General features: G+C 40.6%; 1 protein-coding gene across 5 annotated transcripts in view; it reads left to right on the top strand.

The window, feature by feature from the left end:
* The window catches only part of zeb2a (zinc finger E-box binding homeobox 2a), a 63,737-nt gene that overhangs the window by 37,011 nt on the left and 12,507 nt on the right, over positions 1–14,219 (top strand). For all 5 annotated transcript variants that reach the window (XM_042002387.1, XM_042002390.1, XM_042002389.1 and 2 more), the window contains 3 exons: positions 5,520–5,734; positions 9,137–9,245; positions 11,276–13,116. In XM_042002387.1, coding sequence (XP_041858321.1) covers positions 5,520–5,734; positions 9,137–9,245; positions 11,276–13,116 — 2,165 coding nt within the window. The remainder of the gene's footprint in view (positions 1–5,519; positions 5,735–9,136; positions 9,246–11,275; positions 13,117–14,219) is intronic.

Here is a 14,219-nt window from a genome sequence, read left to right as displayed (position 1 = left end):
TTTCATGCAACCGACTTAGGGCTAAATTCAGCCCGGATAACCAACATATCCCGGCTTAATCGCTTATCTTGGTTTCATGCAATACCCCTCAGCATAACAATATGATGAAAACAACTATTTGACAACATGATAAGAACAACATGACAGCAATATGACAACAGCATGACAACAACATGACAACAGCATGACAGGAATATGACAACAACATGACAACAATATGACAACATGACAACAACATGACAAAAACTTAACAATATGACAACAATATGACAACAAAATGACAATATGACAACAATATGACAACATAACAACATGACAACAACATGACAAAATGACAACAATATGAAAACATGACAATATGACAACAACATGACAACAATATGACAACATGACAACAATATGACAACATGAGAACAACATGACAATATGACAAAAACATGACAACAATATGACAACAACATGACCACAATATGACAACATGACAACAACATGACAACAGCATGACAAAAACTTGACAATATGACAACAATATGACAACATGACAACATGACAACAAAATGACAACAATATGAAAACATGACAATATGACAACAATATGACAACATGACAACAGCATGACAAAAACTTGACAATATGACAACATGACAATATGACAACAAAATGGCAACAACATGACAGCAATATGACAAAAATATGACAACAACATGAAAACAATATGACAAAATGATAACAATATGACAAAATGGCAACAATATGACAACATGACAATATGACAACAACATGACCACAGCATGACAATATGACAACAGCATGACAAAAACTCGACAATATGACAACAATATGACAACATGACAACAATATGACAACATGAGAACAACATGACAATATGACAAAAACATGACAACAATATGACAACATGACCACAATATGACAACATGACAACAACATGACAACAGCATGACAAAAACTTGACAATATGACAACAATATGACAACATGACAACATGACAACAACATGACAAAATGACAACAATATGAAAACATGACAATATGACAACAATATGACAACATGACAACAGCATGACAAAAACTTGACAATATGACAACATGACAATATGACAACAAAATGGCAACAACATGACAGCAATATGACAAAAATATGACAACAACATGAAAACAATATGACAAAATGATAACAATATGACAACATGACAATATGACCACAACATGACAACGATATGACAACATGACAACAGCATGACAATATGATAACAATATGATGGCAACATGACAACAACATGACAGCAATATGACAACAATATGACAACAACATGACAGCAATATGACAACAATATGACAACAACATGACAACAATATGACAACATGACAACAACATGACAACAGCATGACAAAAACTTGACAATATGACAACAGTATGACAACAACATGACAACAATATGACAACATGACAACAAAATGACAACAATATGACAACATGACAGTATGACAACAACATGACAACAGCATGACCATATGACAACAGCATGACAAAAACTCGACAATATGACAACAACATGACAGCAATATGACAACAACATGACAAAAACTTGACAATATCACAACAATATGACAACATGAGAACAACATGATAATATGACAACAACATGACAACAACATGACAACAATATGACAACAACATGACAACAGCATGACAAAAACTTCACAATATGACAACAATATGACAACATGACAACAAAATGACAAAATGACAACAATATGACAATATGACAATATGACAACAACATGACCACAGCATGACAATATGACAACAGCATGACAAAAACTCGACAATATGACGGCAATATGACAACAACATGACAGCAATATGACAACAATATGACAACAACATGACAAAAACTTGACAATATGACAACAATATGACAACATGACAACAACATGACAACAATATGACAACATGAGAACAACATGACAATATGAGAAAGACATGACAACAACATGACAACAATATGACAACAACATGACCACAATATGACAACATGACAACAACATGACAACAACATGACAACAGCATGACAAAAACTTGACAATATGACAACAATATGACAACATAACAACATGACAACAACATGACAAAATGACAACAATATGAAAACATGACAATATGACAACAACATGACAACAATATGACAACATGACAACAGCATCACAAAAAATTGACAATATGACAACAATATGACGGCAATATGACAACAACATGACAACAATATAACAACATGACAACAGCATAACAAAAACTTGACAATATGACAACATGACAACAACATGACAATATGACAACAATATGACAACAACATGACAACGATATGACAGCATGACAACAGCATGACAATATGACAACAATATGATGGCAATATGACAACAACATGACAGCAATATGACAACAACATGACAACAATATGACAACATGACAACAACATGACAACAGCCTGACAAAAACTTGACAATATGACAAAAATATGACAACAACATGACAACAACATGACAACATGACAACAATATGACAACATGACAACAGCATGACAACAGCATGACAATATGACAACAGCATGACAAAAACTTGACAATATGACAACAATATGATAACATGACAACAACATGACAATATGACAACAGCATGACAACAACATGACAACTACTTGAAAACAACATGAAAAAAATACGATGACAACACGACAATAACATGACAACAGTAACATGATAACAATATGATGACATGACGACAACAACAGCATGACAAAAATATGACAATATGAAACAGCATGACAATATAACAACAACATGACAACAATATAACAACAACACAACAGCATGACAACAATTTAATATCAATAATATGACAACCACATGACAAAAAAGACAGAGCGGTGGCACTGCACTATGACACATGACAACAACTTGAAAACAACGTGAAAAAAACAATACGATAACAACAATATGACAACATGACAACAGCATGACAACAACATGACAACATGACAACAGCATGACAACAATATGACAACAGCATGACAACAACATGACAACAATATGACAACATGACAACAGCATGACAAAAACGTGACAATATGACAACATGACAAAAACATGACAATATGACAACAACATGACAACAACATGACAGTAATATGACCACAATATGACAACAACATGACAACAGCATGACAACAGCATGACAAAAACTTGACAATATGACAAAAATATGACAACATGAAAACATGATAATATGACAACAATATGACAACAGCATGACAATATGGCAACAACATGACAGCAATATGACAACAGCATGACAATATGACAACAGCATGACAACAACATGACAACAACATGACAACAGCATGACAGGAATATGACAACAACATGACAACAATATGACAACATGACAACAACATGACAAAAACTTAACAATATGACAACAATATGACAACATGACAACAAAATGACAAAATGACAACAATATGACAACATGACAATATGACAACAACATGACCACAGCATGACAATATGACAACAATATGACGGCAATATGACAACAAAATGGCAACAACATGACAGCAATATGACAACAATATGACAACAACATGAAAACAATATGACAAAATGATAACAATATGACAACATAAGAATATGACCACAACATGACAACGATATGACAACGTGACAACAGCATGACAATATGACAACAACATGACAGCAATATGACAACAATATGACAACAACATGACAAAAACTTGACAATATAACAACAATATCACAACGATATGACAACATGACAACAGCATGACAATATGACAACAATATGACGGCAATATAACAACAACATGACAGCAATATGACAACAATATGACAACAACATGACAGCAATATGACAACAATATGACAACAACATGACAACATGACAACAACATGACAACAGCATGACAAAAACTTGACAATATGACAACAGTATGACAACAACATGACAACAATATTACAACATGACAACAAAATGACAACAATATGACAACATGACAGTATGACAACAACATGACAACAGCATGACAATATGACAACAGCATGACAAAAACTCGACAATATGACAACAACATGACAGCAATATGACAACAATATGACAACAACATGACAAAAACTTGACAATATCACAACAATATGACAACAATATGACAACATGAGAACAACATGACAATATGACAACAACATGACAGCAATATGACAACAATATGACAACAACATGACAACAGCATGACAACAATATGACAACATGACAACAACATGACAACAATATGACAACATGACAACAACATGACAAAATGACAACAATATGAAAACATGACAATATGACAGCAATATGACAGCAACATGACAACAATATGACAACATGACAACAGCATGACAAAAACTTGACAATATGACAACATGACAACAACATGACAATATGACAACAACATGACAACAACATGACAGCAATATGACAACAATATGACAACAATATGACAAAATGACAACAATATGACAACATGACAATATGACCACAACATGACAACGATATGACAGCATGACAACAATATGACGGCAATATGACAACAACATGACAGCAATATGACAACAATATGACAACAACATGACAACAATATGACAACATGACAACAACATGACAACAGCCTGACAAAAACTTGACAATATGACAAAAATATGACAACAACATGACAACAATATGACAACATGACAACAGCATGACAAAAACTTGACAATATGACAACAATATGACAACATGACAACGACATGACAATATGACAACAGCATGACAACAACATGACAACAACATGACAACTACTTGAAAACAACATGAAAAAAATACGATGACAACACGACAATAACATGACAACAGTAACATGATAACAATATGATGACATGACGACAACAACAGCATGACAAAAATATGACAATATGAAACAGCATGACAATATGACAACAACATGACAACAATATGACAACATGACAATAGCATGACAATGTGACAACAACATGACAACAATATGACAACATGACAACATCATGACAATGTGACAACAGCACGACAAAAATATGACAATATGAAACAGCATGACAATATGACAACAATATGACAACATGACAACAGCATGACAATGTGACAACAGCATGACAATGTGACAACAACATGACAACAATATGACAACATGACAACAGCATGACAAAAATATGACAATATGAAACAGCATGACAATATGACAACAACATGACAACAGCATGACAACAGCATGACATGACGAAAAGAGCACGAGAACATAATTTGACATCAAAATGACAACATTAGATAACAACAGCATGACAACAACACAAAATAAAGATAATTGAGTTGCGGTGTCATGGTGACCTTTTACCTTCATGTTGACCTCTGACTAGTGCCCCCGCCCACAGACCTGCCGCCTGTTACAGCCGATGACTTCACTCAGCTGCTTACGTGTCCATACTGCGAACGCGGCTACAAGCGACTGACGTCACTGAAGGAACACATCAAGTATCGGCATGAGAAGAATGAGGAGAGCTTCATCTGCCTGCTGTGTGCTGACACCTTCACCCAGCGTTCTCACCTGGAGCGCCACATGGCCACCCACAGACCCGCCAAGGACCAGGTAAGCAAGCACACCTGGTTTTATTCATTTTGTTAATGTATTAATAGTAATGGTAGTCATGGTGATATTTGTGGTAATAGTAGTAATGGTAGTAGTTACTTTTTCAGCATTTTGTTGCTTCTGTTCCTACTTTTCCAGACATATTGCTGCATCAGATTCACTATCAGCTCATATTTTCATCACATGGTGAAATGTGATGTGTCATCCTCTGACATGTTGTTTATCTTCTATTTGGAATAAAATATGATCTGATTTTTTTTTTCTTTGCCTGCTCAGGACATCTGTAAACTGTGGTTGTGTGAGTAAAGTTTGCTCTTGTTGGGTTTTTACTTTGATGATCCACATCTGTCTGGCTGAGATTTGTGCTGTGGTCCAATCATCAGGTCATGTGACAGCCAGTGCTTGATGGCCACGCCCAGCAGCGTGTTTCTGTGAATGTAGCTCAGGGTGTCACACTAATCATCTAATCAATCTAATCATGAGGCGTGTTAAACGCTTCCTGCACACGCCTGTTTGATGCACCTCATCACCTAAAATTCTCATTACAGTAACTAAGCACAAATCATGCAATTTTCCAATTACTCTGATGATAATCAGATTTCCTGAGATCAGCCTCAGACCTCACATCTCCTCACATCATAAGGCTCTTTCCGACTGTAGGAACCTTTTGCAGTTCCTATAACCTTTTCAGGAACCAGGCCGTTTTTTCGTGCATTCCGACATATAGGAACAAGGGACCAAAGCCCCCAGTTCCTATAACCATTTTAGCTCCTGCTGCGATGTGCATATACACACATGTAAATAGTTATTTTTGCTCTGCTGTATTCACTATAAAAAAATAAATGACTTTGTAAAGAGTCTGAAGTTTTCAGTTTGTGTCTGTTAGATGTGCTTTGGCCACATCTATAAAATATTAGCTAATAAAAATATTGAGTAGTTATTAACTTATCAGAGCTATGAAATATTAAATAATCCATCTTTGGTCGCTACATTTTAAGTCTAATCCCTGGGTGTAAATTACATTAGTTTATCAACTTTATAATATGCTCCATACCACAGAACGAAGTTTATCATGTTTAACCAAGATCTGACATCAAATTACACACCTGTAAACATTTGACCACCCTTTTTATATTTTTACCTTCATATACTCTAAATCTGTGTGACTATGTCCTCATAATTCTAAACCATAACTCAGTCACAACCAACCCTTCAGTGACGGATTACTCCTCCACCTTTCTACTGATGATTCCATAAAACACACAAAGCTTAATAGCAGATGATGAGATCTTTATTTTGCACATAACAAAAAAAAAAAAAAAAAGAAAAAAAAAATGAAATGATGCATTTTCTATGGAACATTTTCTCTTTAAATGTGTACATCATGTATACATGTATGTTCTGTCTGTGGAACTTCCAGAACATGATGCTTATTATGAAGAGGTGTGTAGTGATTAGCTGGAAGGCAGGAGGTAAAACATCCAGGCTGTTCTCCATCTCCTTCAGTATCTGCAGCAGGTGGTTGTGTCCATCCTCTCCAGTGCAGCTTCAGGCGGCCACAGATGTATTGAAATGTCTCCCTGGACATACAGAAATTCTCTGTCCACTGCTCATCGGTAAAATTAAGAACAACCTTTTCCCACTAGTTATCAGCTTTGCTCCGGACCAGCCGGACGGTGAGGAGGTTCAATGAGCTGCAGCAACGTCTGAAACAGAACACGAGTTACAATAAACCCGCCGTCTGAAATATTTACTTATTGTAATCTGCTCAACACAGACAGTAGAAAACCATCTGAAATGTTTACTCATAAGACACGTATACAATCAGCGCATGTTTAATAAGTTAAACTTACACGTCGTCTCCTTTGTCTGCGGCGGATCTCCTGCCGCTGGATTCTTCATCTTCTGACTTTCAGGAGCCTTCCAGCCTCGACGTGAGACGCCTGGTTGTATCGTCCATCAGTAACATCTCCATCAAGCAGAGCATGAACACGACGATCTCTTCCTTCTCCGTATTAGCTTGCCGTGTTGTTTTGTTTTTAGCGGGTTTTGTTTTGTTGTAATGTGGCGCTAAAGTCACACGTCACTGTCGCAGACGTATGCGTCACATTGGTCCCGCTACCGCCCCCAACTCATGTACGAATGCAGCATGAAACAGTTCCCCTGGAGAAGGTAGTTCTTAGAACTAAGACAGTTATTAGAACTGCGTTCTTAGAACTTCTCTGTCGGAGTGCGCCTATAGACTACATTCCCCCTCTCCCAGCCCAGGCAGACCCCCCCCCCCCCCCCCCAGCAATAACCAGGACCAGATGGTCTTTTCCCTGCTGGGCTCCAGGAGCATAATCCTCTAAGTGGCTGTTTATTTGTGTACTTCCTGAGTTAAACTGTTAAAGAGAGACGAGAGGCTGGTCTGAGGACAATCAGCTGTTTCGTCATTGTGTCCCACATTTCTTCAGCCTTCACTTGAAAACAAAATAACTTTATTTACCACAGAATAACTTTATTTACAAAAATGACTGTAAAAGAAAATTATGGAAGAGTGGAGCTGTCACCCAAATAAAAAAATTGGGACCTTATCACATTATAACATGATAGTTTATTGTAAAAATGTGATGATGGATGGTGGATGGACGGACGGATGGATGGATGGATGGAAGGATGGAAGGATGGATAGATAGATGGGTGGGTGGGTGGATGGATGGGTGGATGGATGGATGGAGGGTTGATGGATGGATGGAGGGATGGATGGATGGAGGGAGGGATGGATGGGTGGATGGATGGATGGATGGAGGGATGGATGGATGATGGCTGGATGGAGGGATGGATGGATGGATGGACGATGGATGATAGATGGACGGACGGATGGATGGATGGGTGGATGGATGGATGGATGGATGGATGGGTGAACACATCTAAGACTGGAAAATGTAAATCAGAGATTTTAGAATTTCATGTCAAATTCTTAAAGTAATCTGATTACTGGTTTTAATGGGGTTTTAAATGGGGGTTGATCAGCTGCAGGTGATTGATCAGAGGGAGCTCCTTTGATTGGTTGGGTTTGAGGTGAATGATCGGTCTGACCTGGTTCTGGTTCTTCTGTTTTTCTTGGTTAATGATCATCAGAGAAAACTGTCTGTTTCAGAAATGAGAGTTCAGGTCTGTTTTCTCTGACTTGAAAGGATTTTAGCTCCCACTCTGCTGTGGGGGGAGGGGCGGAGACACTGTTTATATTTGTTCTTCTCTGTATTTGCATTTCAAACGTTGGGAATGCACCTCCACTACAAAGTGTTACCTCTGAAAGATGTCAGCCCACACAGTTTCACACTGACTTCCAGGAGAGTCTGTTCCTCTCTGCTCCCACTCCTCCTCCTTCATCACTCAGATCTGGTTTTGTCTCTGCAGCCGCAGCTGCTCAACGATGGAGCTGCAAACCGCAAGTTCAAATGCAGCGAGTGTGGAAAAGCCTTCAAGTACAAGCACCACCTGAAGGAGCATCTTCGTATCCACAGCGGTGAGTGAAGCAGGTCCGAGCTGGAGAGGATTCTGTCTTTATGTTCACAGGTTTACGTCCACAGAAAACAGGTTGACAGTACCTGACTGCAAACTTCAAACCTCAAAAATAACATGCTGGGAGTATCAGCACCACCAGGGTGTTCAGTGTTACTCTGTAAACACAACTAAACCCAGTTCATCAGTTCCATCAGGACGTCCAACCAGACATGCAGAGATCCATCAGCTGGAGGAGCTTAGAGACAATTTACCGACTAAAGAAACAGTTTACAGCAGGAGGATGATGAGGGTCCAACCTTCATCCATCCAGCAATTTACAGCAGCTTCTCTGAAAAGTTCTGGCCAGACCCAGACCCAGACCAGACCCAGACCCAGACCAGACCCAAACCCAGAGCCGTCCCCAGACCAGACCCAAACCCAGACCCAGACCCAGACCAGACCCAAACCCAGACCCAGACCCAGACCCAAACCCAGAGCCAAACCCAGCCCCAGACCCAGACCCAGTCCCAAACCCAGACCCAGACCAGACCCAAACCCAGACCCAGACCCAGACCCAAACCCAGACCCAGACCCAGACCCAGACCCAGACCCAAACCCAGACCCAAACCCAGACCCAAACCCAGACCCAAACCCAGACCCAGCTTAGGGAGAACAGCCATCTGCTGGACCATTTTGGGTGGAGAGGACAACTTTGATCCAGGGAGTCCTGCTAAGAGTTAATGATGTCACTACTGTCATGGAAAGTATCTTGGATGCTCCTTGGTGGTGATTTTATGGATCAGACACGTTTCACTTCTTCTATGGTTTCAGCTTTGCTGTCGTCTACCGTTCGATGTTTATTGAGGTTACATTTCTCTCTCTTTCATAATCAGAAATAGGAAGTTTATGACAGACAGTACCAGTAAATCCAAGTGTGTCCAATCTCTTTACTGGGACTGAATGTAACTTCGAAGTCTCCTTAAAAGTCCTTGCTGATATATCTGGGGTCCACATCAGCAAGAACCTCACCTGGACACTCAACACCACACAGCGGGTGAAGAGAGCTCAGCAGCTGCTGGACTTATTGAGGAGGCTGAGGAAGTTCAGCATGTCACCAAAGATCCTCAGAAACGTCTCCAGCTGCGTGGTTGAGTCCATCCTGACCAGCTGCATCACCGTGTGGCAGCAAACGTCTGCAGAGAGCGGTGAAGACTGGTCCAGGATCACCAGGATTCACATCCTGACTTTATGTTGTCACCCACAGTAAATATTGTTTACTGTTCATGTGTCTTATTACTTATAACAGATGTTACACCTGCATCTCACCGCCTACCTCAGGACAGTTTTTACACAGCTGATCAGTCATTGTTGAATGAGGTACACGGCACATTTATGTACATAGATTAATTACTCAGAGCTTTTTATCTTTATCGTCTATCTAGTTTTTTAAATGTTGTTTTTCTTCTATTTTATAGTCTTTATGACATTCACTGTGTATGGCAAAGTAAGAATGTCATTGTTCAGGGAAACTTGTTTCCTTACTGGGAAAATGGCAATAAACACTGAGTTGAAATGAACTGAATTGAATTGAATTAAATTGAAAGTTGTTGTTTGTTGTTGTGATTGGACAAAATTCTAAAAACATGCAGAATTTATGAGAACTGGCTGAATTAGAGTCGATAGTTATGGTCAGATCATAAATTCCTGGAGGGATGAAGACGTGGAGATGTGGAACTAAAACCAGCTGATTTCTGTTGACTTAAACCTCCAGATGACTTTTGATTATCTTCAACATCTGGCTCATCTCAGCAGGTGTTTAGGGGTAGAGGGTAATCCTTGTTGGGGTCTTGGACAGTAATCCTTGTTGGGGTCTTGGAGGGAAATCCTTATTGTGGTCTTGGAGGGTAATCCTTGTTGGGGTCTTGGAGGGAAATCCTTGTTGGGGTCTTGGAGGGAAATCCTTGTTGGGGTCTTGGGGGGTAATCCTTGTTGGGGTCTTGGAGAAGAATCCATGTTGGGGTTTTGGAGGATAATCTTTGTTTTGTGTTGCAGGTGAGAAGCCGTATGAATGCTCCAACTGTAAGAAGCGCTTCTCTCACTCCGGATCCTACAGTTCCCACATCAGCAGTAAGAAATGTATTGGCATGATCACCCTCAATGGACGAATACGCAATGGAAAACCTGGCTCTTCCCCAAATTACACAACCTCCTCACCAGGAAGCCCTGGCCTCATTCATCTCTGCCACAAACTGGAAAATGGGCGCCCGCTCATCCCACAAGATCCCCACAGTCAACTGGACATTAAAGCCGAACCAATGGACTTTAATGAGTACCAACTGCTAATGGCTTCACAGCATGGTTTTGGGGGTCCTGGGGTCTACATGAATGGTCATGGAGGAAGTTCGCTGGACCTTCACAGCTCTTCCCAGAGTCCCCTTCCACACTTTGGAGGTATGAGGTTAGACCTTCCCTTGCTGAGCTACACGGGGTCTCTCGGGAACAACCTGAGCAAGGTGCAGAATGTCCTTCAGATTGTGGACAACAAAAAGTGCAGGCAGAAGACTGACTGGAGCAAAGAGGAGATATCCAAACTGAGGGCATACATGAAGGAGCTGGGGGCCCAGATGGAGGCCCAGACCAGCTTCCAGGTGATAGGCCACAGCAGTCCCACAAAGAACATCATTGACTACACGTTAGAGAAGGTTAACGAAGCCAAAAGTCTTATTAATGAGTCCAAGACACCAGTAGACGTCAAGAAGGAGAAATCAAACCAGTCAGCTGATTTCAGTGAGGAAAAGTCTCTCAATGGCCAGAACCAGTTCCTGACGTTATCCTGCCAGTACTGCAAGGAGACCTTCCCCGGGCCAATCCTGTTGCATCAACATGAGCGATACCTGTGCAAAATGAACGAGGAGATCAAAGCGGTCCTGCAACCAGCTGAGAGCAATCCTGCCAGCCGCCCAGGGTCAGGGGCTGATGAACTGGCCTTTAATAAGGGGACAAACAGCCCCCCCAGCCCCTTTAAGGACCATGTATCGGTGCTTAAGGCTTACTTTGCCATGAACACTGAGCCCAACTCAGACGAGTTGTTCAAGATTTCCCTCGCTGTCGGCCTTCCTCAAGAGTTTGTCAAAGAGTGGTTTTCCCAGTGGAAGTGTCAACACCACCACAAAGGAAGAAAGAAGTCGCCCCCTCCTGACCACTGTGGACCAGACCACAGCTTGTCTCCAATGTCGATTTCTGCCATTGATCTACAAGACAGCTTCACCAACAGTGACACCCCCCACAGACTTCCCCAGGCCTTTCAGGTTACAGCCAACAGGCAAACATCAGGAGACCTGTTGGACCACTTGAGAAGCAACACCTCATCACCCCTCAATCTCTCCTCCACCTCTTCCAAAAACTCTCAGAGTAGCTCTTACACTCCCAACAGCCTCACCTCTGAAGATACCCATGGGGATAGCCCACTGGATCTGTCGTTGCCCAAACACATGGCTGCAAAGCGACCCAGACCCAATGGGTTAAATACCAAGCGCAGAGGGGGGGAGGTGGTCTGGGAACAGGGCTCTGGGTCATTAGACATAAAGAAGGAGATCCTGGGCTCGGACTGTGAGGGGAGCTCCGTCCACCTGTTGGAGAAAAGCACTAGTCCCATCTTTGGGATTAATTCATATGCTGGTAGCCCCGTCTACACCTCAATGCCACCTCATGGGACATTTCCTCCAACAACCTTTATGACTCCTGCCCAGGCCACCATCCCAGGCCTCAGACCATACTCAGGCCTTGACCCCATGAGCTTCCTGCCCCACATGGCTTACACCTACACCACTGGGGCTGCAACGTTTGCTGAAATGCATCAGAGGAGGAAGTACCAGCAGAAAGCAGGTTTCCAGGTAAGATGAGAGCACACTGTGGCTGAAACTGTGTGATTTAAGATGTTCTTCTCTAACATGATACTCTGCTGCTGGTCCACTGTGGCTCATGGTTATGGTTCAGAGACTCTGGCTGGAGTCAAGAACCTTTCCATAAGCATTTAAAGAAACCAGTTTTGCTGAGAAAAAATGCTACAGTGATTTCAGATAGTTATCGTAATGATGAACAAGTCTTTTTACCAGTTTTTCTACTGAAGCTGCAGGAGATGCAGTTGCTGCTCATTATTCTGAAGGTTCTGGAAGTCTCCGGGTTCTGAATGTCTGAACATCATGATGATGATGAAGACTTTAAGATTCGTCAAGCTGGGCATGGAGAGAAACGTCCATAAGGGATTCCACCAGGGGGCACATTAGAGAACTCAAACCAGATAGTAATGCCGAATTTGTAGGATGGAAACAAAACGAAACCATGGAGATGATAGAGGAGGTTAGTCATTGGTTCATTTAGAGATCACATTAACAGTGGTATCGTAGATGGGAAGTAAGGACCATAAACCAGACGTACCATGACTGGTCTCTAACTGGTCCCTACACTACCCCTACTGGTTACTGGAATACTGCAGCTTGTGACCACATAGCATTAATTTTGGAGGATGTAAATAAATGACACTTCCAACAAAACTACGCGAGACAGCCGTGATGAACAAGTACTTGTAAATAATCATAGGTATATCCTCGGCATAGGTATATATCAGAATCATTATATTATTATTATATTAGAATCAAATGGCAAAATGATCCCTATCTCCACATATTAAAGAATCCTTTAAAACATTCCTGGTGATCCGAATAAACTCCAAAAGTCTAATCACTTGTTCATCTTTGCCATTTTCTGAGATTTCCTGAAAATTTAATCAGAATACGTCCATGACTTTTTATGTTGCTAACAGACAGACAGATGGGCAGATGGACAGACAGACAGAGAGAAAGATTGACCATGTTGATGGAGGTTATTACTGGTAATTCATTAGCTTACTAGTTTTATTCCATCACTTGCTGCAACTTGGAGTCATGTGACGGACTTTGGTCCACCTGGTTATAGAGTGAATGCAGGTACGTCAGGT

This window comes from Melanotaenia boesemani, chromosome 12, assembly GCF_017639745.1.
Source record: "Melanotaenia boesemani isolate fMelBoe1 chromosome 12, fMelBoe1.pri, whole genome shotgun sequence".
Classification (NCBI taxonomy): domain Eukaryota; kingdom Metazoa; phylum Chordata; class Actinopteri; order Atheriniformes; family Melanotaeniidae; genus Melanotaenia; species Melanotaenia boesemani.
The sequence above is the reverse complement of the archived record's forward strand: the minus strand, read 5'-3'. Positions and strand labels throughout refer to the sequence as shown.